At 56.9% G+C, this 24944-nt stretch overlaps 1 protein-coding gene across 1 annotated transcript; it reads left to right on the top strand.

The window, feature by feature from the left end:
* Positions 1–10219: 10219 nt before the first annotated feature.
* Positions 10220–24944, top strand: PLXNB3 (plexin B3). Its single transcript, XM_042242262.2, has 36 exons — positions 10220–10277; positions 11394–11507; positions 12971–14014; positions 14658–14837; positions 15293–15421; positions 15502–15602; positions 16033–16162; positions 16289–16445; positions 16536–16644; positions 16724–16838; positions 16922–17047; positions 17120–17236; positions 17502–17595; positions 17686–17855; positions 18021–18172; positions 18407–18512; positions 19041–19171; positions 19356–19532; positions 19627–19819; positions 19915–20157; positions 20249–20404; positions 20492–20643; positions 20787–20887; positions 20977–21200; positions 21346–21524; positions 21696–21762; positions 22013–22340; positions 22448–22551; positions 22641–22737; positions 22965–23143; positions 23285–23445; positions 23686–23833; positions 23974–24038; positions 24108–24183; positions 24261–24335; positions 24592–24944. The coding sequence occupies exons 2-36, from the start codon at positions 11460–11462 to the stop codon at positions 24694–24696; spliced, it is 5739 nt and encodes a 1912-aa protein (XP_042098196.1). The 5' UTR covers positions 10220–10277; positions 11394–11459; the 3' UTR covers positions 24697–24944.

Raw genomic sequence — 24944 nt, 5'->3', positions numbered from 1 at the left:
CTCTTGCCTCGCAGCCTCTCTGTCCACATGGGGGCTTGGTTGGGGGAGAGGCAGGAGGGGCAGCTGTGGGCCTGAGTGAGGGGCAACCTTGGTGGCCCACCTGCAGCCAAAGATGCTGGCCTGCACGTCCTCTGGACCCAGCTGTGGCAAGGAGGCATCTGTAATATCTCCCGAAAATGATGTTTAAGACCAAAGAGGACCCTGGACCCTGTGCCAGGGAAGAGGAAGGGGCTGAGGCCTGGTCCATGCATGAGAAGCTTCGAGAGAGATACCAAGCAGCGGACTGGTGGGGGACACAGAGGAACAAGAGTCCTGAGCCAGCCAGCCCAAGGGAAGCAGGACATGGCTTCCAGACCTTGTAGGAGTGGGAGACGCTTGTGCCACATGCCAAGCGCAGGGGGAAGGGAGGGGCCAAGGCCTTGCTTAAAGAGCTTAGACTTACTCTGGAAGCAGGTTGGAGATAACATAGGAGCTCTGCTTCAAGAGGCCGAGTGGAGGGAGGCAAGAACACCACACCTGGCCCTTATCCCCTGCTGGTGGGGCCGGAAATGGGGCAGCCATGGTGGGCAAGAGGGTGGTGGGTCTGGGAAAGCTGGGCACGGAGTTCCCACGTGACCCAGCACTTCCACTCAGAGGTTTAGACCCAGAGAATGGAAACTAGATGTTCAGTCATAAACCTTTACACATGAATATTCTTCACAGTACTGTTGATGGTAATCCAAAGTGGAAACAACTGGAATGTCTATCAACAGATGAATGCACAAGCAAAATGTGGTCTCTCCATACAATAGAGTATTATTCCACTTACCAAGTAGACTGATGGCTGCCAGGAGCTGGGGAGTGACTGCTGAATGGGCTCAGTTTTCCTTTTTGGGGGTAATGAGAATGTTCTAGATCTGTAGAGGCCATGGTTGTAGATACTGTCCATCTGCTAAATGCCAACAAAGTATGCACTTTAAAAGGCATGCCTTTATGTGAATTGTACCTAGAAAAATAGATGATATAGACACTGATCCTAAAGAGGTAGAAGTGATGGATGACCGATAGATAATAGAGATGATAGATTGATGATGATGATGGGTGGATGGATGGATAATAGGTGGAGGGATACAGAGAGACATAGATAAGGAGCACACTGCTTGACAACCCAGGCTGGATGTGCTGAGGCCTGAAACCCCAGATGGATTAGAGAGTAATTAGAAATCAACAGGGGGACTTCCCTGGCAGTCCGGTGGTGAAGGCTCTGCACTTCCACTGCAGAGGGCCCAGGTTCAATCCCTGCTTGGGAGAACTTAAGATCTCACATGTGCATGCCACACAGGGCAGCCAAAAAAATAAACGGATGGGGGTGACACAGCTCAAACTCCGGGGCAGGAAAGGGGTGGGGTGAGACTCAAGGTGATGGTTGGGTGGCCGGGTGGGTGGTGGCACCTGCTGAAGAAAGGACAGGTCAAAGAAGGTGCTCTGCCCAATTACTGCTTGCTGGCCCTGGGCCTGCAGCCCCAGCAGAAGGCACGACTGGAGGTGATGATCAGGCAGTTGGCACTAGGAGGGTGCAGCTGGCCTGAGAGCTTCAGGCTGGAGGTCCTCTGAGGGGGCATTGGCCAGCAGAGAAGCAGCGTGGGCAGGAGGTGCCTTGGTCTCTTATCTGGGAAACAGGAGGCAGATTGCGTTTTATCTGAGATTTGAGGTTAGGAGTTGTTCCTGATCCTGGGAGAGCTAACAATTCAGAGGTTTAGGAGTTGTTCCCCTGTCTCTTGCAAAGATTATGCAAGTTGTCCCTACTTGACAATAAACCCTTTTTTTTTTTTCAACTTACAAAGCTAGAATGGTTCTGTGGTCTGCCACCAAACCCTAATTGATATCGATGGAAAGAGACATACCCAGTGAATATCACTCAAAAGGAAGTTAATGGAAAGAAGTTAACTTTGGACAAAGTAGACCTCAGGGCACAAATCATTACTAGAAATTCAAGAGGTTGCTGCCCAATGATTAAAGAAGTAATCCATTGAGAAGCACTAACCATTCTGAAGGTGTGTGTGTAGCTGCCTAAAGACAGAGCCTCAAATGTACATCAAACAAAGTAGCAGGAAAAGGAAAAAATAATAAATTAGTAAATTCACCACAGTAAGTCACACTACCCCTCACTCCAACTGGTAGCTCAAGCAGACAAAAGGGGGAAGAATGTAGCACCAATTGAACAAGCTTGATAAACAGATACACGAAAACTAGGGAGTACACACTTCAAGTTCACTTTGAACACTACTAAAACCCACCATGTTCTCAGCCACAAAACAAATCTCAACAAATACGAGAATGAGCATCACACAGAGCATGTTCTCAAACTGCAATAGAATAAACCCATAAATGGATGATAAAGCTAAAATGAAGTCCTCCCACATTTGAAATTTTAAATTTACACAGTTAAATTTAAAAATACACTTCTGAATAATTTATTGGTCCAGAAGAATGATAATGAAAATCTAAAAGATGTTAGAACTGAACGACAATGAAGACGTGCAGCATGTAGCTCAAGTAGGACTTATGAGGAAACGTCCAGCTTTAACCTGAGGGAGCTGAACCCCGACACAGGAAGTCAAAAAAACCGCAGTAGAATAAACTCAAAGAAAGCCGAAGGAAGGAACTCACAAAGACAGCAGAAGTTGATGAAATTGAGAAAAAACAAAGATAAAACTAAAAGTTCTCTGAAATTAGTAACATAGATAAGGCTCTGTCAAGAAAGACCGGCTTTCCTGGTAGCTCAGCTGGTAAAGAATCCGCCTGCAATGCGGGAGACCTGGGTTCGCTTCCCGGGTTGGGAAGATACCGTGGAGAAGGGAAAGGCTACCCACTCTAGTATTATAGAGAATACTGGAGAATTCCATGAAGTGTATAGTCCGTGGGGTCGCAAAGAGTTGGACACAATTGAGCGAGTTTCACTTTCACTGACAAGAATGAAAGGAGAGGGTATCCAAATAAATGATGTCAGGAGGGAAAAGAGGTAGAATCACAGCTGCCACGTCCCTCGCCAACGTAATGAGAGGATCTGGATAAAGCATGGAAGCGTGCACACCTGTGTAGCCCCTGAAAGGTACTCCTTTTCTGTGGTACATTTATTCCTTTTTTCACTTGTCATCCCCTTACCATCACTTTTGCAGTATTTTGAGAAAGCAGAACTAATTTCAAAGTACCAGCCTTTGGTTTTGTTGAAAACAGCATTGAGAGGCAGCCGGCAGCAGAGGCTGGTTTCCACAAGAATTGGAAGCACCAGATAACTCAGAAGAAATACTGTGTGTATGTGCATGTATGAGTGTGTGCGTGTATGTGTGTGTGCATGTATGTGTGTGTGTCTGCATGTATGTGTGTGTGTGTGTGTGCTGGGGTGGAGAACAGGAGGATCCATTGAGAGTCTGTGTAAGAGGCTACTAGATCATATGTATTTCAATTATATACATAAATTATATATATATATACACATATATGTATATATAAAGCTGCTGGATTCTCACATCTTTGTCCCACCTCATGCAGAAGAGCTGACTTTACTCTCTGGTGAGTTAGAAAAGAAGGTCTGTGGAAATGCAAATTAAAGTCACAGTGATATATGGAATTTAGAAAGATGGTAACGATAACCCTGTATGCGAGACAGCAAAAGAGACACAGATGTATAGAACAGTCTTTTGGACTCTGTGGGGGAGAGAGAGGGTGGGATGATTTGGGAGAATGGCATTGAAACATGTATAATATCATATATGAAATGAATCACCAGTCCGGGTTTGATGCATGGTACAGGATGCTTGGGGCTGGCGCACTGGGACGACCCAGAGGGATGGTACGGGGAGGGAGGTGGGAGGGGGGTTCAGGATGGGGAACACGTGTACATCCGTGGCGGATTCATGTTGATGTATGGCAAAACCAATACAATGTTGTAAAGTAATTAACCTCCAATTAAAATAAATAAACTTATATTTTTAAAAAAAAAAGTCACAGTGAGGACTTCCTTAGGGGCCCAGTGGTTAAGACTGTGCTTCCAATGCAGGCAAATGTGGGTTCAGTCCCTGCTTGGGGAAGTAAGATCCCATATGCCATACAGCACGGTAAAAAACAAAAAAAGCCACAGTGAGATATCGTTTTAGTCCCATGCACTGACTGACAGAAATGAAAAAGGCAGAGGAGAAGGGGGCGACAGAGGATGAGATGGTTGGATAGCATCACTGACTCACTGGACATGAGTTTGAGCACACTCAGGAAGATAGTGAAGGACAGGGAAGCCTGGTGTGCTGCAGTCCATGGGGCCCCAAAGAATCAAGGCTTAGCAACTGAAAAATGACAAAAAGTCAGACAATGCCACGTGTTGGCAGTGATCTGGAGTAGCAAGAACTCATACACTGTGGGGGAGATATAAACTAGTACAATCACTCTGGAAAACAATTTGGCATTATCTAGTAGAATTGCCTGGAAAATCTCATGGACAGAGGAGCCTGGCGGGCTACAGTCCATGGGGTCGCAAGGGTTGGACACGACTTAGCAACTAAAGCCAGTGGAATCGAAGATGTACATATGTACAACCTGACGATGTCACTCCTGAGTGTATCCTATAGAAAGTCTTTCACAAATACACCAGATTATGTGTACAGATCATTCACAACTGCCTTATTTATAATAGGCAAAAGCCAAGAAAAAAAAAAAAAGTAGGTGTCCATTAACAGGAGAACAATGTTACAGTCATATGATGGAAAACTACTCAGCAATAAAAATGAATAAACTCTAGCTATATGTTTCAAACTTGGGTTCATGTCACTAATGTAATATGAAACTAAAGCAACAAGTCACAGAAAAATACATCCAGTATGACCCCATTTATATAAATTCCAAAAATATAAAACCAAACTATGTATATTGTTTAAGGATTATCCATATTTGAGCCAAGTACAAAGAAAAGTAAGGATAGTGCTTGCTTCTGTCAAGGGAGGAGGAGGGTATATTGGGGCTTCAGAGTCACTGGTAATGTTGCCCTCCAGTTGACACTGGGGACATATGTGCAGTAACAGGATACAATGAACAGAGTAAAACGGCCTCCTACAGAATGAGAGAAAATATTTATGTCATATAGCTGATAAAGGGTTAATACTTAGAATACACAAAGAACTCTGACAACTCAACAACAACAGATCAAATTACCTGACAAAGGTGATATACAAATGGCCCACAAGCCTATGAAAACATACTCAACATCACTAATCATCAAGAAATGTAAATCAAAACCACAATAAAATACTTCACACCCATTAGAATGGTTACTACTAAAAAAAAAAAAAACACAGAAAACATCAAATAGTGGCAAGAATGTAGAAAAATTAGAAGCCTTGCACACTGCTGATGGGATTGTAAAGTGGTGTAAGCTGCCATAAAAAAAAAAAAAATGGTCTGGAAGTTCTCCAAAAAAGCAAACAAAACTACCAATAGCATTCCCACTTCTGAGTATATATCCAAAAGAACTGAAAGTAGACCTATATACATATCCATGTTCTATTCACATGCAGCACTATCCACAATAGCCAAGAGGCAGAAGCAAGCTGAATGTCCACTGACAGATGAATAGATGAACAAAATGTAGTCTATACGCAAAATGGAAGGGAATCCAACCAGGTGCTATAACATGGGTAGCCCTTGATGACATTACGTTATGTGAAATAAGCCAGTCACAAAAGAGAAATACACGATTCCACCTATGTGAGGGCTTCCTCAGTGGTTCATAGGTAAAGAATCTGCCTGCAATGCAGGAGCCGCAGGAGACACAGGTTTGATCCCTGGGTCGGGAAGATCCCCTGATGGCAACCCACTCCAGTATTATTGCCTGGAGAGTCCCATGGACAGAGGAGCCTGGTGGGATATGGTCCTTGGGGTTGCAAAGAATCAGACATGACTGAAGTGACTTAGCACATATGCACCTAGGTGAGGTACCTAGAGTAGTCAGATTCATAGACACAGAAAGTATAATGGTGGGTGCCAGGGGCTGGGGAAAAGGAGATGTGTTTAATGGATATAGTATTTCAGTTTCGCAAGATGAAAAAGTTCTGGAAATCTGTTTCATAACAATGTGAGTATACTTAACACTGCTGCTGCTGCTAAGTCACTTCAGTCGTGTACTGATATGTAAACAAAAATGGTTAAGATGGTAAACTTTATACAACGCATTCTTTTACCGCAATGCAAAAAATTGACTCAAAAAGAAACAGAAAACCTGAACAGTCCCACAATTATTAAAGACACCGCTAATTTAAAATGTATGGATAGAGGTGCTGGTGGCTGCAAAAACAAGGAAGGCCTAGATCGTTTTATAGATGAATTCTACCAAGCCTTCAAGGAACTGATAACCCTTGTATTAGATAATTTGTTCCAGGGAACAAAAGAGGAAATGCTCCAAAAACAGTAACAAAACCAATCCAGCCAATACACCATGACAAATTTGAGTTTAGTCCGAAAAACATAAGAGTAAGCATTTCTTTGAAAGAAGGGTTTAAAATTACAAAATCAATTAACATAATTTACCACATTAACTGATGAGAGGAGGAAAATTCTATCATTGATCGACTCAGTCCATTCAGGAAAAATATTTGATAACATTCATCATATGGCAAACTAGGACTGGAAGGGAACTTCCTTAATCTCATAAAGGTGTCTATAAACACCTGCTGCAAGCATCATAATTAATGATGAAATCTTAATAATATTCTCTTTGCTTCCATTCAACCTTGTACTGTCTAGGGAAATAAAGTGAGAAAAAGAAATTGTACTTAAAAAGACTGAAAAAACAAACAAACAAACAAACACTCATTCCTTGTGGAAGGTATGATTGTGTAAGTAGAAAACCAAGAAGAGTCCACAAAAAAAAGAATCCAGAAAGAATTATTAGACTTCATGCAAGCATTTATGAAATTACTTGATACAAAATCCATATACCGGAAGTAGACACCACTTCCCTGGTGGTCCAGTGGTTGAGACTCCACTCTTTCAGTGCCGGGTTTGATCCCTGGTCAGGGAACTAAGATCCCACATGACACATGGTGTGGCCAAAAAACCCACCAAAATCCATACACTGAAGTCCACTGTGTTTCCTTTGTTGTACACCTGAAACTAACACAATATTGTAAATCAGCTAACTTCAATTTTTTAAAAACCAGTTGTGCTTCTATGTACCAGCAACACAGTCAGAAAGCGAATTTTTTAAAAAAGATACCATTTCTAATGGCATCAAATAATAAATAAATCTAACATGAGATGTGCAAGTCCTTAGGGGAAAATGTATTCAAATGATGTTAATAAGTAGAGAGAGGTGCCATGGTTAGAGATGGAGAAATGATATTTTAGAGGTGATTAGTCTAGAAAGGGATTCAAAATTCAACAAAATCTCCATTTACCTGCTCAAAAAAGTACCAACAGTTTTTCCTGGAACTTGACAAGCTGATTTGAAAATTCTAAAACTTTCTATGGGCAGGGAGAAGGACGGTCCTTCCAGTCTTGAAATGCAGAGACATCTGCATTTTTTTTTTGTCTCTGCTTCCAGTCTTAGTGTCCAGAGACCCTTGCCCCATCACTCTGCCAGCAGCCTGCCCCGCCCAGAGATTATAGATCCCACCCTTCTAAGCCCTTCCATTCTAGGCCCCTTCTTGGGCATTTGGCCTTCCGCCTTGGAGATGAAAGTTGTAGACGGAGACAACTCATTGAGCACCCACGCTCCAGATCTGCTGGACGTTCAGGTTCTGGGTGGCTCACCTCCCTTGACACCCTGGTCTCCCAAGTTCCCTCCTGTGACCCTCACTCACCCCCAGAGCTCATCACCCCTAGCCAAGCTTCTCAGGCTAAGACCTCACCGGCTCCATTGGCCACCTTCTTCTGCCTTGTGGAACCCCAACCCCGTCCTCCCCTCCACTGGCAGTCCTGTTCTCTAGGGATCTCCTGGGTTCTCCTGCCTTCACCACCTCAACCAACTTGATTTCAAGGTTGGAGGAAATGCTCTGTGGGCGTGTCAACTGCAGGCTTGGCCTCAGGCAGATCCCCTCTCCCCTGCCGCCCAATGCCTGCTTCCTACTTCAGGGCCTCATGGCCTGATAGTTAAGGGTAGCGGCCCGTGGCTGACTCTTGGCCTGGCCACTTACAAGCCATGTGATTTGGTGCAAGTTCCTTAACCTCGCTTGCCTCAGCTTCCCCACCTGCGAACCAGGGAAAATAACTGCAACCCCCTCCAGGGTCATTGGAAGGACTGAATGACTTCACATACACCAAACACTGAGACCAGCCCTTGTTCACTGGAGGACAACAGTAGGGGTAAGACCATGTGGTTCATGGTCAGCTGAAACCTCACTTCCTCTGTGAAGCTCTCCATGATGCACTTGTTGCTATTGTTCAGTCGCTCAGTCGTGTCTGACTCTTTGAGACCCCATGGACTGCAGCACGCCAGGCCTCCCTGTCCATCAACAACTCCTGGAGCTGGCTCAAACTCATGTCTATCGAGTCGGTGTTGCCATCCAACCATCTCATCCTCTGTTGTCCCCTTCTCTTCCTGCCTTCAATCTTTCCCAGCAGCAGGGTCTCTTTCAGGGAGTCAGGTCTTTGCATCAGGTGGCCAAAGTATCAGAGCTTCAGCTTCAGCATCAGTCCTTCCAATGAATATTCAGGGTTGATTTCCTTTAGGATTGACTGGTTTGATCTTCTTGCTGTCCAGGGAACTCTCAAGAGTCTTTTCCAGCAACACAGTTTGAAACCACCAATTCTTCGGTGCTCAGCCTTCCAAGGTCCAACTGGCTCAGACGGTAAAGAATCCGCCTGAATGCAGGAGACCTAGGTTCAATCCCTGGGTCGGGAAGATCCCCTGGAGGAAGGTATGGAAACTCACTCCAGTATTCTTGCCTGGAGAAACCCTGTGAACAGAGGAGCCTGGCGGGCTATAGTCCATGGAGTCTCCAAGAGTCGGGCATGACTGAGCAACAAAGCCACAGCCACACTCACATCCGTACATGACTACTGGAAAAGCCATAACTTTGACTATGTGCATGTATGTCGGCAAAGTGACGTCTCTGCTTTTTAACATGCTATCTAGGTTTCTTATAGCTTTTCTTCCAAGGAGCAAGCGTCTTTTAATTTCATGGCTGCAGTCACCATCTGCAGTGATTTTGGAGCCCCCCCAAAATAAATTTTGTCACTGTTTCCATTGTTTCCCCATCTATTTGCCATGAAGTGATGGGACCAGATGCCACGATCTTTAGTTTTTTGAATGTAGAGTTTTAGGCCAGCTTTCATTCTCCTCTTTCAGTCTCATCAAGCAGCTCTTTAGTTCCTCTCCACTTTCCTCCATAAGGGTGGTGTCATCTGCATATCTGAGGTTATTGATATTTTTCCCAGCAATCTTGATTCCAGCTTGTGCTTCATCCAACCCAGCATTCTGCATGATGCTTTCTGCATATACATTAAATAAGCAGGGTGACAATATACAGCCTTGACGTACTCCTTTCCCAATTTGGAACCAGTCCATTGTTCCATGTCCGGTTCTAACTGCTGCTTCTTGACCTGCATACAGATTTCTCAGGAGTCAGGTAAGGTGGTCTGGTATTCCCATCTCTTGAAAAATTTTCCACAGTTTGTTGTGACTCACACAATCAAAAGCTTTCATGTAGTCAATGCAGCAGAAGTAGATGTTTCTCTGGAATTCCCTTGCTCTCTCCATGATCCAATGAATGTTGACAATTTGATCTCTGGTTCCTCTGCCTTTTCTAAACCCAGTTTGTACATCTAGAGGATCTGAGCACCCCTAGACTCGAGTCCCCATCCTTAGTGACCCACAGTGCCGTCCACAGATGAGCTGGGGTCTCATCTGCTGGTAGGTAGTTATGCCCCTTAGATCCAGGAATGTCTTGAGACAGATGGCAGTGGGTTTTGTCTCTGAACGGTGCCAGTGCCGGGGTTGCATCTGACACTCAGTAGGCATTTCATGGCAGGCCAAGGACTGCATGCCTGCCAGTCCCGCCATGGGAGGGCACCATCTCCTCTGGGCAGGTGAGCAGCTGGCCCTCTCACCTCTGCCCACCAAAGCCAGCAGAGGGCAGCAGTGCCCTGCCCTGAGCCGTCGGGCAAAGGGGCGGGTACGGAGGGGCTGGACTGCCCAGGCTGGGCCACCGGGATGAGGCGGGTTGGGTGCGATTGCATTGTGGGGAGGGAGGCCAGGACTCATTCCTGGCACTGCTAGCTGCTCCTCGGCCCCGGCTAGGAGCCCCGCCCAGGTAGGCAGGAGCTGGGGCTGGCCAGGCACAGGGTTCAGGGCCCTCCGGGTCAAGGGTGGGGAAGTAGGGGGCATGGATCTCTCCACCCCAGCCAGGCGGGTGGCCCTAAAGCTGGGTGGTAAGAATCCCACTGTGGCCCCAAATGGGAGAGCTAGCTCCTCTGGCCACGGGGCAGGGCACGGGGGGTAGGGAAGCAGCCCGCCTCGCTGCCCACCCCCACAGCTACCCAACCAGCCCAGCCAAGTGGCTGCCAGCCTTGCTACTGCCACCGGACCCTGGAGCTTGCTGCGGTTGCACACCGTGGGTGAGAGGGGGAACCTGACTGGTTCCTGCCCCACAGCCACGGCCTGAGCGCTGTCAGCTCTGTGTGCAGATGGGGCCATGTGAGCCTGGCATAGGAAGCTGGCCACCTGCTGGTAGTCTTGTCCCCACCCAAAGCTGAAGGCTGGGTGCCCATCTGCTCCTGTGCATCCACTTGGCCACGGCCCCCTCCACTGGCACCAGATTGTACCTGGCACGACTTTGCCAGTCCCTGGGGGTGGGGAGTTGGGGGCATAGGGGGAGGTCTCCCAGCAGGGGGTGCTGCCTTGGCCGGCGTCTCCCCTGCCTCCAGCCGCAACAAAGGCCGGCATTGAGGGCCAGGGCTTGCCTCCAGCCAGGCGCCAAGGCTGCGGAGGGTGAGGCTGCCCATGCAGGCACTGACCCTCGGCGGGTGGGGCGCTCTGTGACCTCCTCCAGGCCCTTCACAGGGACCCCTGGGGGCACACGGGGAGGAGCCTGGTAGCTGGCACCGGGTGGGCATGGGAGAACTGGCTGTGTGGGTCTCATTTTTTTCTGGATGAAGGCAACTCTGCCCCCTTTGTCCCCAGATCCCCAGGGGGGTGTCTCCCTGCGGGTGGGAAGTGACAGGGAGCCCCCGGGTCAGGGCAGCTTGGATGTGGGACTAGGAACACCAGAGAGTGGGTCCCTGGCCTGGGCCTCCAGACAGAAGGGACATTGTTGGGGCAGAGACAAAGCTGCCAGCTGTGGGGGAGCCCGCCTGCCAGGCCCCGGCCCCCTCCTTCTGCGGAGTGAATGTGAATGGGGCCAAGCCTCGACTGTCTCCCTCCCACTCAGGACAATGCCCCCTACAGCCGTCCTGTGTCCGTCACCACTGCCCCGGGGCAGCTGAACCCAGGAGGTATGTGCCACGCCACCCAGGAGATGCCTCTGCTGCTGCTGTCTGCCAGGGTAAGTGCCCGAGTCCCCCGAGCACAGAAGAGCCTGGAGCCCGGGGGTCCCCTGCCCAGCACCTCCAGCTGCAGGCCCTCTAGCCTTGGACCCCCCCCCCCCAGACACGGCCGCCGATACTGGGCTCCAGAGGAAATGGCCCAGTCCCCGAGGCAGGCCTGACTTTCCTGTCTGTGCCCCCGAGATAAGGGAGCAGGGGCCTTCCTCGGGGGCTCTCCCAGCAGCTGGCACGCCCATGGGGGCTGGAGCTGCTGGCTATGGAATGCCCGCAGGTGCCCTCCTGGCTGGTGCCTGCCCGCACCCCCAGTGGTGTGGGACCCTCGGTCAACAACTCAGGACCTGCTTTCTGCCCGTCTCTGGGGCTCTGCCCCCGGGCTCAGGAAGAGGGAGGCTCAAGAGGTCATGGGCCCAGGGGCTCATGACATGTATCCCTCACCTTGTCACCTGGGCACCATGCAAGGCTGCTAATTGCCCCTGGCCGGGAGGTGAGCTGGAAGGTGCAGCAGGGACCCCACTCAGAGCCTTCTGCTTTGGGCTCAACCTTGGGCCCCGACAGGGCCGGGGCAGGGTGGGGGGGTTGCGGGGGGCTCCCTCAGGTCTGAACCCCAGATGGCTGCAGGCCGGGGGGGACGGGGATGCCTGACTCCTGGCTTGATTTCCTTTCAAGTGCTCCTCTCACTCCCCCGGGCCCACTCTTTCTGCTTGTCTTCTCTCTGCCCTGTCTTTTTTAAGTTTCTATTTAATTATTTGGCTGTACTGGGTCTTAGTTGTGGCATGTGCGATCAAGTTCCCTGACCAGGGCTCAAACCCAGGGCCCCTACATTGGGAGCGTGGAGTCTTAGCCACTGGACCACCAGGAAGTCCCTGCCCTGTCTTTTCTCATACCCCATCCCCATCAACACTCTCCACGCCAGACCCTGGTGGACCCCTGGCTGCCAGAGCCATGGAGCAAAGGACTGGCCTCCCCCGATCCCTGCACCCTGGGTGGTCTCTCGGTCCCTTGCACCTCCCCTGCCTCGGCACTGAGCACCCCCAGCTCAGTCTGGGCCACAGCCCCCTCTATCCCCCAAGCCCTCTGTTCTCTGCCTTGGCCCTGGCCATTGGCCCCTGCTGTCTGTAGGGCCTTTCAGGGGTTTCTCCTCTCTCGGTGACTCAGTCCTTCTGTGGGTGTTCTCGTGCATGGCCTTGTAGAATCTGCATATAAAGTGAAAGATGAAGAAAGTTCTTCCCTTGCACACACACGGGCACCCCACCGTCATCCCTGGGGACTCTCCATCCCTTTCTTGGTCCCCCAGTCGCTCGGACTTTCTCTCTCTCCTCTCCCTTTGCTTCCATCTGCCCCAGCTTTCTGCTTCTGTCTCTCTGCCTTTCTCTCCCTCCCTTTCTGTCTGTCTGTCCCTCCTGCTCCCCAGCGCTGTTCCCACAGCCACCCTGACTCGCGCCCTCCTGCACGGCCTCCCCAGGGCCCCGAGATGGCACCCCGGCGTCTGCTCTGTGCCCACCTGCTGCTCATGCTGCTTCTGCTGTGCCCGCCACCCGCCCCAACCGGGGCGCACCGCTTCTCAGCACCCAACACCACCCTCCACCACTTGGCGCTGGCACCGGGCCAAGGGGCGCTCTACGTGGGTGCAGTGAATCGCCTCTTCCAACTTAGCCCCGAGCTGCAGCTGGAGTCAGTGGCCATCACGGGTCCCGTCCTCGACAGCCCTGACTGTGTGCCCTTCCGGGACCCGGCCGAGTGCCCACAGGCCCGGCTCACAGACAACACCAACCAGCTGCTGCTGGTCAGCGGGCGGGCCCGGGAGCTGGTGGCCTGCGGGCAGGTGCGGCAGGGTGTGTGCGAGAAGCGTCGGCTGGAGGACGTGGCAGAACTCCTCTACCGGGCTGAGGACCCGGGCGACGGGCAGTTCGTGGCCGCCAACACCCTGGGGGTGCCCACGGTGGGCCTGGTGGTGTCTGGACCTGATCAGGACCTCCTGCTGGTGGCCCGGGGCCTGGCGGGCAAGCTGTCAGCAGGGGTGCCACCCCTGACAGTGCGCCAGCTGGCCGGGCCACAGCCCTTCTCCAGCGAGGGCCTGGGTCGCCTGGTGGTGGGTGACCTCTCCGACTACAACAACAGCTATGTGGCGGCCCTAGCCAACGCCCAGTCGGCCTACTTTGTCTTTCGGCGCCGCGGGGACCGGGCGCAGGCCGAGTATCGCTCGTACGTGGCCCGGGTCTGCCTGAGGGATGCCAACCTCTACTCCTACGTGGAAGTGCCCCTCAGCTGTCGGGGCCACGGACTCGTACAGGCCGCCGCCCTTGCCCCAGGCGCCTTACTGGGGGCCTTTGCCGCCGGCCTGAGGGGGGTGCAGGCGGCCCTGTGTGCCTTTCCCCTGGCCGAGCTGGACGCCAGCATGGAGCGGGCCCGGCGCCTCTGCTACACGGCAGGCGGCCGGGGCCCCAGCGGCACCGAGGAAGCCACTGTGGAATATGGCGTCACATCGCGATGTGTCACCCTGCCATCCGTGAGTGACTGGGCCCAGGCCTCACCCCTGCCTTGTCCTCTGAGACTCTGCACGCTGGCATCTGGCAACCTTATCTTATCCCAGTGTGCCTCCCTTGGCCCTGGCCCTCTGTGGACCTGAATCATCTCCCAGCCCAGAGCCACGGCTGTCACAAGTCGTCCTGGCCAAGGGTAAAGTGAAGTCACTCAGTCATGTCTGACTCTTTGCGACCCCATGGACTGCAGCCCACCAGGCTCCTCAGTCCATGGGATTTTTCCAGGCAAGAATACTGGAGTGGATTGCCATTTCCTTCTCCAGGGAATCTTCCTGACCCAGGGATCAACCCAGGTCTCCCACACTGTAGGCAGACACTTTCACTGTCTGAGCCACCAGGGACTCTCTGAGCCATCCAGCCACTGTCTGACCAAGGGTGGCTGGATGCTTTCCCCATCACCAATGACCTCTGCTTTAGAGGATGACACAGAGGGCCAGCTTAGGCTAAGTCCCAGGGCTCTTCATCTCTCCCTCTTACTTGCGAGCTTGGGCATGTCCTACCAGCTGCCTTGCCCTCTTCCACGGACCGCAGACCAGGGCCTAGGGAAGGCGCCTCCAGCCTCCCTCTTCTGGGCACTAATTCTTTCCCTGCTCATCCTCACCTCCGCAGGACTCCCCGGAGTCATACCCCTGTGGCGATGAACACACGCCCAGCCCCATCGCAGGCCGCCAGCCTGTGGAGGCAAGGCCTCTGCTACAGCTCAAACACTCCATCAGCGCTGTTGCGGCCCTCCAGGCGGACGGACACACGATCGCCTTCCTGGGGGATGTTCGGGGCCAGCTGCACAAGGTGAGGGCTTGAGGAAGGCAAGGGGGTCCTCAGCCAGACCCCCAGTGCCCAGCCTCTATGCTGCCAGGCCGGGACTGGCCTCAGTAGCCCGACTGGATGCCCTCTTGCCCTGGGATGGCTCACAGAAGGATCTGTCTCCTTCCACCTCTGGATGTGTAGCTTAGGGATGTCCCGCAGGCAGCGGCAGCTGGTAACAGGGGACTCTTGCTTCTTTGTGGTCTGCGTGTCTCCCTTAGCTGGGTAAGGCTCAATCGAGGAGGCTACTTGGGCACGCTGGATGCCCAGGGGCCTGCCTCACCCTCCATAGCCTGGCCCAGCTTCCCTGTCTTGGGGGGGAATGGGAGTCGGCTCTGTGGGCCAGGAGGTTCCCCTAGAACCCCAGCCGTGACAGCACCTGCCCCGAATGGTCGGCCTGTGGCCATCTTGAGAGTGGGCCTTGTCCCCTACTCCCCCAGGTCTTTCTCAATGGCACCCAAGGCCAGGTGTACCACTCACAGCAAGTGGGGACCCCGGGCTCGGCCATCAGCCCGGACCTGCTTGTGGACAGCAGCGGCAGCCACCTCTACGTGCTGACGTCCCAGCAGGTGAGGGCTGTCCAAGGGGCCCAGGCACACGAAGCCCGAGGCCCTGCACCCACCACCTCTGCCCTCTGCCTCCTGTCCAGGTGGCCCGGGTACCCGTGGCAGCCTGCCCACAGCTCCTGGACTGCAGCAGCTGCCTTCAGGCCCAGGACCCTCTGTGTGGCTGGTGCGTCCTGCAGGGCAGGTGAGGCGGGGCACTGCGCCTGCAGTGCTTCTAGATGGGCCTGGAGGTCAGTCCACCTCCCCCAGCCTGGTTGGTGTCCCTTTGCCAACACTGCCTCAGGCTGGGCAGGGCCTCTGTCAGCCTCTCTCGGGTGCCCCCTGGCCCACTCCAGCTCCCCTCCACAGCCCCAGGAATCAATCCCCGATGGCGCCCCTCACTCAGGTCCGTGTGCTCGTCTCCACTGCAGCAGCAGCCCTCGACTCACAGTCAAGACCAAAGGCTGTGTGTCAGTCCCCAGGCCCTGCGGGGTCAGCCCCTTCCTGTCTGAGCGGAGTCCCTTTCCCTGCCCCCCGCTTGCTGCGCTCTGCCTGGACCGTATCATGCCCCTAACTGCCCATCACCCAGGGAGCCCGAGTCCCACACAAGACCCCATTGGGCCTCTGCCCCACAGGTGTACCCGCAAGAGCCAATGCAGGCGGGCAACCCAGCCCAACCAGTGGCTGTGGACGTACGAGGACGGCCTCTGTCTGCACATCCAGAGCGTGCTACCAGCCCACCACCCCCGCCAGGAGCAGGGCCAGGTGAGCCCCATTTTCCTTCTCTCCTTCTGCCTCTGCCCACACCCTCCCTGCCTGGACCCCTCTGCCTCAGCCCCGTGGCCCCCTCCAAAGGTCCCCACCTGCTGGGTTTCCTCGAATGTGCCCCAGGTCACCTTGTTGGTACCCCGGCTGCCCACCCTGGCCATGGATGAATACTTCCATTGCGCTTTTGGCAACTATGACAGCTTGGCTCATGTGGAAGGGCCCCAGGTGGCCTGCGTCACCCCTCCCCAGGACCAGCTGCCACTGAACCCTCCAGGCACAGGTGAGGGGCCCCTGGGGTGAGGGGCGAGGGCGGGAACTGGAAGAGGCAGGAGCCACCTGACCTGTCCTGCCACTGCCTTCCCCCTCCCAGACCACATCACCTTGTCCCTGGCCCTGATGTTCGAGGACGTGCCCGTGGCTGCCACCAACTTCTCCTTCTATGACTGCAGCGCAGTCACAGCCCTGGAGGCAGCTGCCCCGTGAGTGCCCAGCCTGGCTGTGGGGTAGGGGTGGGGACCCCAGATAGTGCCCCGTCTCAGCAGCCCCCTGCCCTCCCAGGTGCCGTGCTTGTGTGGGCAGCCTCTGGCGCTGCCACTGGTGCCCCCAGAGCAGCCACTGTGTGCATGGAGAACACTGTCCAGAGGGTGAGAGGACCATCTACAGCACCCAAGAGGTGGGTGGATCCACCCTGCCCCACGCCCCCCCTGCCCCCAGGCCCCTTGCCTTCCAAAGTGCTAAGCGGTCTCCTCCGGCCAGGTGGACATCCAGGTGCGTGGCCCGGGGGCTTGTCCTCAGGTCGAGGGCCTGGTGGGCCCCCTTCTGGTGCCAGTGGGCTGGGAGAGCCGTTTGGCCCTCCGCGTGCAGAACCTTCAGCATTTCCAGGTGAGCATTCCAGCAGGTGGGGGCCGGGGATAGCCGATGGCGTTCAGGCTACTGACAGCATACACCCCCCAGGGCTTGCCTGCCTCCTACCACTGCTGGCTAGAGCTGCCCGGACAACTGCAGAGGCTGCCAGCGTCCCTGGAGGAGGTGGCTGGGGACTCGGGCCTCATTCACTGCCAGGCCCAGCAGGCAGGTGCCCGATCCCCCAGTCTCACTTGCCACTGGACACCTCCTGCCGCCTGGGCTTGTCCCAGGCCCTCAGGGACTCACTCACCCCCTTTAACCCACTGTCACTCATGAGGCCTGCTCTGGGCACGCCACGGCTGGGAGACGTGCCCTGCACCGGGTGGGGGTGGGGAGGCATACCCGTGGGGAGGAGCTTCCCAGAGGAGGCGGGCAGGGGTCCTGGGAGGTTCTCAGTTGCGTCGGGCCTGACCCTCCCTTCCATCCCCAGTTCCAGCCCTCCATGGTCCAGCAGGAGCTCCCGGTGCCCATCTATGTCACCCGGGGCGAGGGCCAGCGGCTGGACAATGCTCACAGTCTTCATGGTGACTTGAAGCTTGGGGGCGGTGGGGTGGGCAGGGCAGGGCATGCAGCCAGTGGGGGCGCCTTATCATGCCTCCTAACCCCCCCACCAGTGACCCTGTACGACTGTGCTGTGGGCCACCCTGACTGCAGCCACTGCCAGGCAGCCAATGGGAGTCTGGGCTGCCTGTGGTGCAGCCACGGCCAGCCTGCCTGTCGCTATGGGCCACTATGCCCACCTGGAGCCGTGGAGCCGCTGTGTCCCACACCCAGGATCGAGACTGTGAGCCCCTGAACCTTCACCCACCGCCGCCTCCCCCATGGCCTAGCAGTCTGCCTCCTCCCCTCAACCCCTAGCCCCCACTTTCTTGGTCCTAGCAGCCCTTCCCACGCCCCCCTCAGAGGGTGTGGGTCGAGGGCATTCCCTCACCATCCTTCTTGGTTACAGGTTGAGCCCCTGACTGGCCCCCCTGAGGGCGGATTGGTTCTTACCATCCAGGGCTCCAACCTGGGCCGGGACTTCGCCGACGTGCAGGACGCCGTGAGTGTGGCTGGCTGGCCCTGCAGGCCTGAGCCGTCTCTCTACCGCATCTCGACCCGGTGAGGCATCCTGGCAGCTAGGGGCAGAGGGATGCCATCCCAGGGAGGCCCACAGAGACTGGCCACCCAGAAAGAAGGGAGGCTTGGAGCCGAGACACGTGGGCCTGGGGTCAGATGCACCAAAGGATGATAAGCCAGAGGGAGGGGGGCTGGGCCTTGGGCAGTGGCTGGCAAATGCCCTGTGGCTCCCGCCAGGCAAGGGCCCCTGAGCAGCCATGGGCTTTCCATCACCAGGATCGTGTGTGTCACATCGCCTGCCCCCAACCGCACCATGGGGCCGATCCAAGTGGCCATCAAGGGGCGGCCCCCAGGCATCTCAACCCAGTACTTCACCTACCAGGTCAGTGCCTGCCCAGGGTGTGTGCCCACACAGGGGGATTGTAGCAAGAAGGGGCAGAAGGCTACTGACATCTGGGTGAGCACTTCCAACTTGACCCGAGGGGAGCAGGAAGAGTTGCCTCTTGTCCAGGAAGGAAGCCATGTGATCTGAGGGGTCATTCTGGCCACTGAGTGTGGGGTGGGCTGGGGGCCGAGGTGGGAGGGTGAGGAGGGCACAGGGATGCAGGAGAGCAGAGATGCCTCCAGGTGCCAGCCTGAGCCCTCCTGTCCTCCTGCCCGGGGCCCTTTCCAGGGCCAGGAAGCCCTTGGCACAGACAGCACCCCCGAGGAGGTGATGAAGAGGTCCCCGAGGAGGTGACGGCATCTTAGGGCTTAGAGCTGGGGCTGAGGACAAGGCGACACAGGGAGGGGACCAGAGCACCCCCTGGTGGGGCATGGCAGTGGGGCACAGGGCTTTAGGGACTGGAGCCAAGGTGAGGAAATGCCAGGCCAGATGGCTATGCCTGCCCTGGCTTGCCTTGTTTCCCAGGACCCTGTCCTGCTGAGCCTGAGTCCCCAGCGGGGCCCCCAGGCAGGAGGAACCCAGCTCACCATCCACGGACAGCGCCTCCAGACAGGAGGCAACATCAGCGCCTTTGTGGGCAGCCAGCCCTGCCCTATGTAAGTGGCTCCTGCTTCCAGCTGGTCGCTGCCAGCTGGGGTGCTCCCGACGGGCCCGAGTCCCCTGGCATACAGTGGTGGTGGTGGGGTCTCTGCCCTTGGTGGGGGAGGCAAAGTGGGTCTCTGACGGGCTGGCCAGGCCAAGGCTCAAACCCAAGGTGCCAGACCGCTCCCCTCCCTGCAGCCAAGAGCCGGTGTGTCCTGAGGCCATTGTGTGCCACACCATGCCCCAGGCTAGCCCAGGAGACGCAGTGGTCCGAGTGGTCTTTGGCCAGGCCCAGCGCTTGCTGCTCGCCAGCCCCTTCCACTACACTGCCAACCCCCAGCTTGTTGCAGCCGAGCCCAGTGTCAGCTTCCGGGGGTGAGGACCTGGTGCACTTGCACCCTGCCAGCAAAGTGGGGTGGCAGGACGGGGCCAGGCTGCCCGGGCCACGCTGAGTCCTGTCCTGGCGCAGGGGTGGGCGGCTGATCCGAGTCAGGGGCACGGGCCTGGACGTGGTACAGCAGCCCCTGCTGTCCGTGTGGCTGGAGATCTCGGAGAGGGCTGCTGTGAAGCTGCAGTCCCAGGACCCGACCCCAAGGAGCAGCTGCGAGGCTCCAGCTGCAGCCCCCCAGGCCTGTACCCAGCTGGAGCGGGGCTGGCTGCAGGTGAGCCTGCAGCGGCAGGCGAGGCTGTGCCCAGCAAGGGATCGGGGCAGGCTGGGAGCCCCCAGCTCACCTCACCTCGGCCTGCCCCCTCACAGTGCTCCAGCGTGTGCTCCATCAACTCATCCACCCTCCTCCTCTGCCGGAGCCCCGCGGTGCCTGACACGGCGAGCCCCCGGCGGGTCTTCTTCAGCCTGGACAACGTGCATGTGGACTTTGCCAGCGCCAGTGGGGGCCAGGACTTCCTGTACCAGCCCAACCCTCGGCTGGCCCCCCTCCATCACGAGGGGGGGTCCACCCGCCCCTACCGCCTCAAGCCAGGCCACATTCTGGATGTGGAGGTCAGGGTTTCAGCCAGCAGTCCTGGGGGACAGGGGGGACCTGCAGACACAGGCTGAGTGACTCCACTCAGGCCCGTGATCGGCCTCCCAGGGCGAGGGCCTCAACCTGGCCATCAGCAAGGAGGAAGTGCGCGTGCACATTGGCGACAGCGAGTGCCTGGTGAAGACGCTGACGCTCACCCACCTGTACTGTGAGCCGCCCCCGCAGGTCCCACAGCCCAGCAATGGCACCTTGCTGCAGTTCGTGGTGAGGCTGGGACCCCAGGCACAGTCGTGGGCGGCCAGAGCCATCAGAGCCAGTGCTCAGGAATCCTGTGCCTCCCACCACCCCCAGGTGCAAATGGGCAACGTGCGCCTGGTACTGGGCCCGGTCCAGTATGAGGCAGAACCCGTGCTGTCTGCCTTCCCCGTGGAGGCCCAGGTGGGCCTAGGCGTGGGTGCAGCCCTGCTGATCACTGCCGTGCTCCTCCTGACCCTCATGTACAGGTGAGGATCACACACACGCCAGTGTCCAGTCCAGTCCCCTCTTCACTTATGGCAAAGGTGCCCCACAGCCGGCCATCTGGGCTTGGGGGTCTCGGCCCAGGCAGGCCAGCTTGTGTGGCTGACACTCGGTCCCCCGGTGGCAGGCACAAGAGCAAGCAAGCCATGCGGGACTACCAGAAGGTTCTGATGCAGCTGGAAAACCTGGAGATTGGCGTGGGTGACCAGTGCCGCAAGGAGTTCACAGGTGGGGCAGGGGTGGGAGGGCAGGCGCGGGTAGCGGGACACAGGCAGAGCTGCTCCCGAGCTCAGACCCCGGTGGCTCCCGGCCTGCAGACCTGATGACAGAGATGACTGACCTCAGCAGCGACCTGGAGGCCAGCGGGATCCCCTTTGTGGACTATCGCACCTATGCTGAGCGGGTCCTCTTCCCTGGGCGCAACAGTGGCACCCTGCAGCCGGCCGTCGAGGGGCCGGGTGAAGAGGGTCGCCGGGCACCCGTGCACCAGGGCCTCATGCAGCTCTCCAACCTGCTCAACAGCAAGCTCTTCCTCTTGACCGTGAGGGCCACGTGGGCAGGCTGGAGGCGGGCCTGGGGTGAAGAGGGAGGCTGGGTGGTCGGCAGGCATAGGCTACATGGTGGGAGGCCACGTGGGCTGCCGGGCTCCCCAGAGTGAGCGCTGGTGCCCCCCAACTCCCGCTTAGCTCATCCACACCCTGGAGGGGCAACCCAGCTTCTCGCAGCGGGACCGCTGCCATGTGGCCTCGCTGCTGTCCCTGGCACTGCACAGCAAGCTCGAGTACCTGACCGAGATCATGAGGACGCTGCTCAGTGACCTGGCCTCCCATTACGTGCGCAAGAACCCCAAGCTCATGCTGCGCAGGTTGGCCCTGGACGGCTCTGGGCAGGGTGGCCCCGGGGAGCCCCAGGTGGCCAGCTGGGTCCCGAGCCACTGGTAGGGCCAGTCAGCCCTGCCTGACCTCCACCACTGGCCTTGGGTGGGGGACAAGATGACCCTGCGCAGCCCCTCTGACCTGGGGCCCGCTCCACGCAGGACGGAGACCATGGCGGAGAAGCTGCTCACCAACTGGGTGTCTATATGCCTGTACGCCTTCCTGAGGGTGAGGGCCCCTCTCCCCTCACCCCATGCCAGGGCTGCTGCCTCGGGCCTCCCTGACCTGTGGCCCGATCCCTCCCAGGGGACCTCGGGCACAAGGGCAGGGTGTCGGTAAGGGACAGGTGGTGAGCCTTTGCCCTGGCCCCGTGCAAAGCTGAGCCCGCTGGCATGGACCACCCTCTGCCCTGGCTCCACACAGCCAGCTGCCCCTATGAGCTTACGCAGCCAGCTGATCCCCAGATTGATGCTTGCAGGAGGTGGCCGGTGAACCAATGTACATGCTCCTCCGGGCCATCCAGTACCAGGTGGACAAGGGCCCCGTGGACGCAGTGACAGGCAAGGCAAAACGGACCCTGAACGACAGCCGCCTGCTGCGGGAGGATGTGGAATTCCGGGCCCTGACGCTGATGGTGCTGGCCAGCCCGGGGCCAGGCGGGCCATCAAGGAGCAACACGGCACTGCACATCCCCACCCGGGTGCTTGACACGGACACGATCACTCAGGTCAAGGAGAAGGTGTTGGATCAGATCTACAAGGGCACCCCGTTCTCCCAGAGGCCCTCGGCGCACGCCCTGGATCTCGGTGAATGCCCGCCCCTGGCTCTCCCCGCCCCTGGCAGCTCGGCTCTGCCCAGCAGGAACAGGCTGTGGGCTCACTGGCTCCCCCGGGTCCCCACCCTGCACCCCTAGAGTGGCGCTCGGGCCTGGCAGGTCACCTCACCCTGTCAGATGAGGACGTGACATCAGTGACTCAGAACCGCTGGAAGAGACTCAACACCCTGCAGCACTACAAGGTGCCCGGTGGGTGGGGTCTGGGGAGGCAGGACCCCCACCTCGGGCTTGGCAAGGGAAGGAGCCCAGCCTTTGCCCCCCTCCCCGCCAGGTCCCAGACGGAGCCACAGTGAGGCTCATCCCCCAGCTACACAACGGAGGAGGCATCATCTCCCAGAGCCTGGCCCCCAGCTGCCCTTCAGGGGAGAGTGAGTGAGGCTCTCAGGAGCTCGAGGCCATGCCATCGGCCCTATCTGGGTCTCCCAACACCTCGTCAGTGGGGAAGCCAAGACTCCCTACTGGACCCAGGCCGGCGGGTGGATGAGGGTGGTGGTGCGTCACCATCAGGGAGCTCCTGGGTGCGAGCTGGAGCACCCCGGCTGGTGGCATGGGTGCAGGGGGGCCAAGGACTGAGGCCCAGCTTCTGCGCCCTCAGACACCCCCATGCTGGAGGATAGCGAGGAGGGTGGGGTCCGTCTGTGGCACCTGGTGAAAGCCCCCGAGGAGCCGGAGGCAGCCAAGGCACGGCGGAGCAGCCTGAGGGACCGGGAGCGGGAGCGGGCACGGGCCAAGGCCATCCCGGAGATCTACCTCACCCGCCTGCTGTCCATGAAGGTGGGGCTCCTCTCCTGGGGAGGCTCAGCAAAGGGCACCTGGACAGACCTGGGGAGATGCTGTGGGACAATGGGGCTGGCCACAGCTCGAAGGGCCTCCCACCTCGACCCCCCCAAAAGTGCCCCATCCCCTGCCTTCTAGGGCACACTGCAGAAGTTTGTGGATGACGCCTTCCAAGCCATCCTCAGCGTGAACCGGCCCGTGCCCATCGCCGTCAAGTACCTGTTTGACTTCCTGGATGAGCTGGCGGAGAAGCACAGCATTGAGGACCCGGAGACCTTGCACATCTGGAAGACGAACAGGTGTGTCACCTGCTGGCCTGGACCCGGGCAGATGAGTCCCAGATACACCAGGACACTGCCAGCGCAGCCAGGACAGGAGCCCAGGCCTGGGGGCCATCACCTTGGGTGACCAATCGTGCCCGCCCCCCTCCCCACCCCGATATGGCCAGCTCCCCAGGCAGCTCAGGGCCACCAGGGTCCAGGTGGAGGTGCTGAGCTGGACTGGCCGGGCCTCACTCCATGGCTGGCCTGTGTCTCCAGCCTGTTGCTGCGGTTCTGGGTGAACACCTTGAAGAACCCGCAGCTCATCTTTGACGTGCGGGTGTCAGACAACGTGGATGCGGTCCTCGCCGTCATCGCCCAGACCTTCATGGACTCCTGCACAGTCTCAGAGCATAAAGTGGGCCGGGTGAGGGCCGAGGAGGGCAGGCCGGGGGGGGAGGGTAGCCACAGGGGCTCTGCGCTGAGCCCTGGGTGGGGCTGGCTCCCCACAGGGCATGGGGCCAGGAGAGGGCACCTCCCCGCTCATGCCCACCCCGCCCGGAGCAGGATTCCCCAGTGAACAAACTGCTCTACGCCCGGGAGATCCCTCGCTACAAGCAGATGGTAGAGAGGTAGGTGTTGGGCATCATGGACGAGGGACCTCCTGGGCTGCCTGCCCCTAACTCTGTGCCCTTCTGCAGATATTACTCTGATATCCGCCAGAGCCCTCCAGCGAGCTACCAGGAGATGAACTCAGCTCTGACTGAGCTCTCAGGGGTGAGGACACAGGGGAAGGGGGAAGCTGGGGGCTCAAGGTCTGGGCCGGGGCCTCACCCACCATGTGCCTCCCCCAGAATTATACCTCGGCTCCCCACTGCCTGCAAGCTCTGCAAGAACTCTACACCCACATCCACAGGTACTATGACCAGGTGAGACCTGGGGGTGCTCCGGGGAGAGGGGCGTGCCTCTGGAGCCCAGAGGGAGGCCCCAGGAGTCTTCCTTGGGGACGGGAGTGTCCAGGTCCAGTTTAGGCAGAGGAATGCAAGGGCCTGGGGCTGGGGAATGGGGCTCGGCTTCCTCATGGAGGAATATTCGGTAGGAAGGTCTGGCTCCCAGCCTGCTACTGAGATGGAAGCAGGTCAGAGGCCGAGGCCTCAGGCTGGGCGGCCTCCTCTGCCCTGGCAGATCATTGGTGCCCTGGAGGAGGACCCTGTGGGCCAGAAGATGCAACTGGCCTGCCGCCTGCAGCAGATTGCCGCGCTGGTGGAGAACAAGGTGACCGAACTGTGAGTCAGGCGGCAGCAGGACCCACCATCTCCGTGCCTTCCCGCACTCGACCCCCGATGGAGCCCTGGATGGAGCCCGTGACCAAGGCGTGGTCTGCACAGAGTGGGAGGGCCTCCCCCTGTCCCTCCTTGCCATGCCGCTGGGGGGCTTCTTTCTAATTTATAGCAATCCTTCCCCCTTCCCCACTGTATTTATGTGCTTGCTGGAGGATCACATCTGGAAATAAAACACAAACATGTCTTTTTAGAAAA

The sequence above is a fragment of the Ovis aries genome, chromosome X (genome assembly GCF_016772045.2).
Source record: "Ovis aries strain OAR_USU_Benz2616 breed Rambouillet chromosome X, ARS-UI_Ramb_v3.0, whole genome shotgun sequence".
NCBI lineage: Eukaryota > Metazoa > Chordata > Mammalia > Artiodactyla > Bovidae > Ovis > Ovis aries.
The sequence above is the reverse complement of the archived record's forward strand: the minus strand, read 5'-3'. Positions and strand labels throughout refer to the sequence as shown.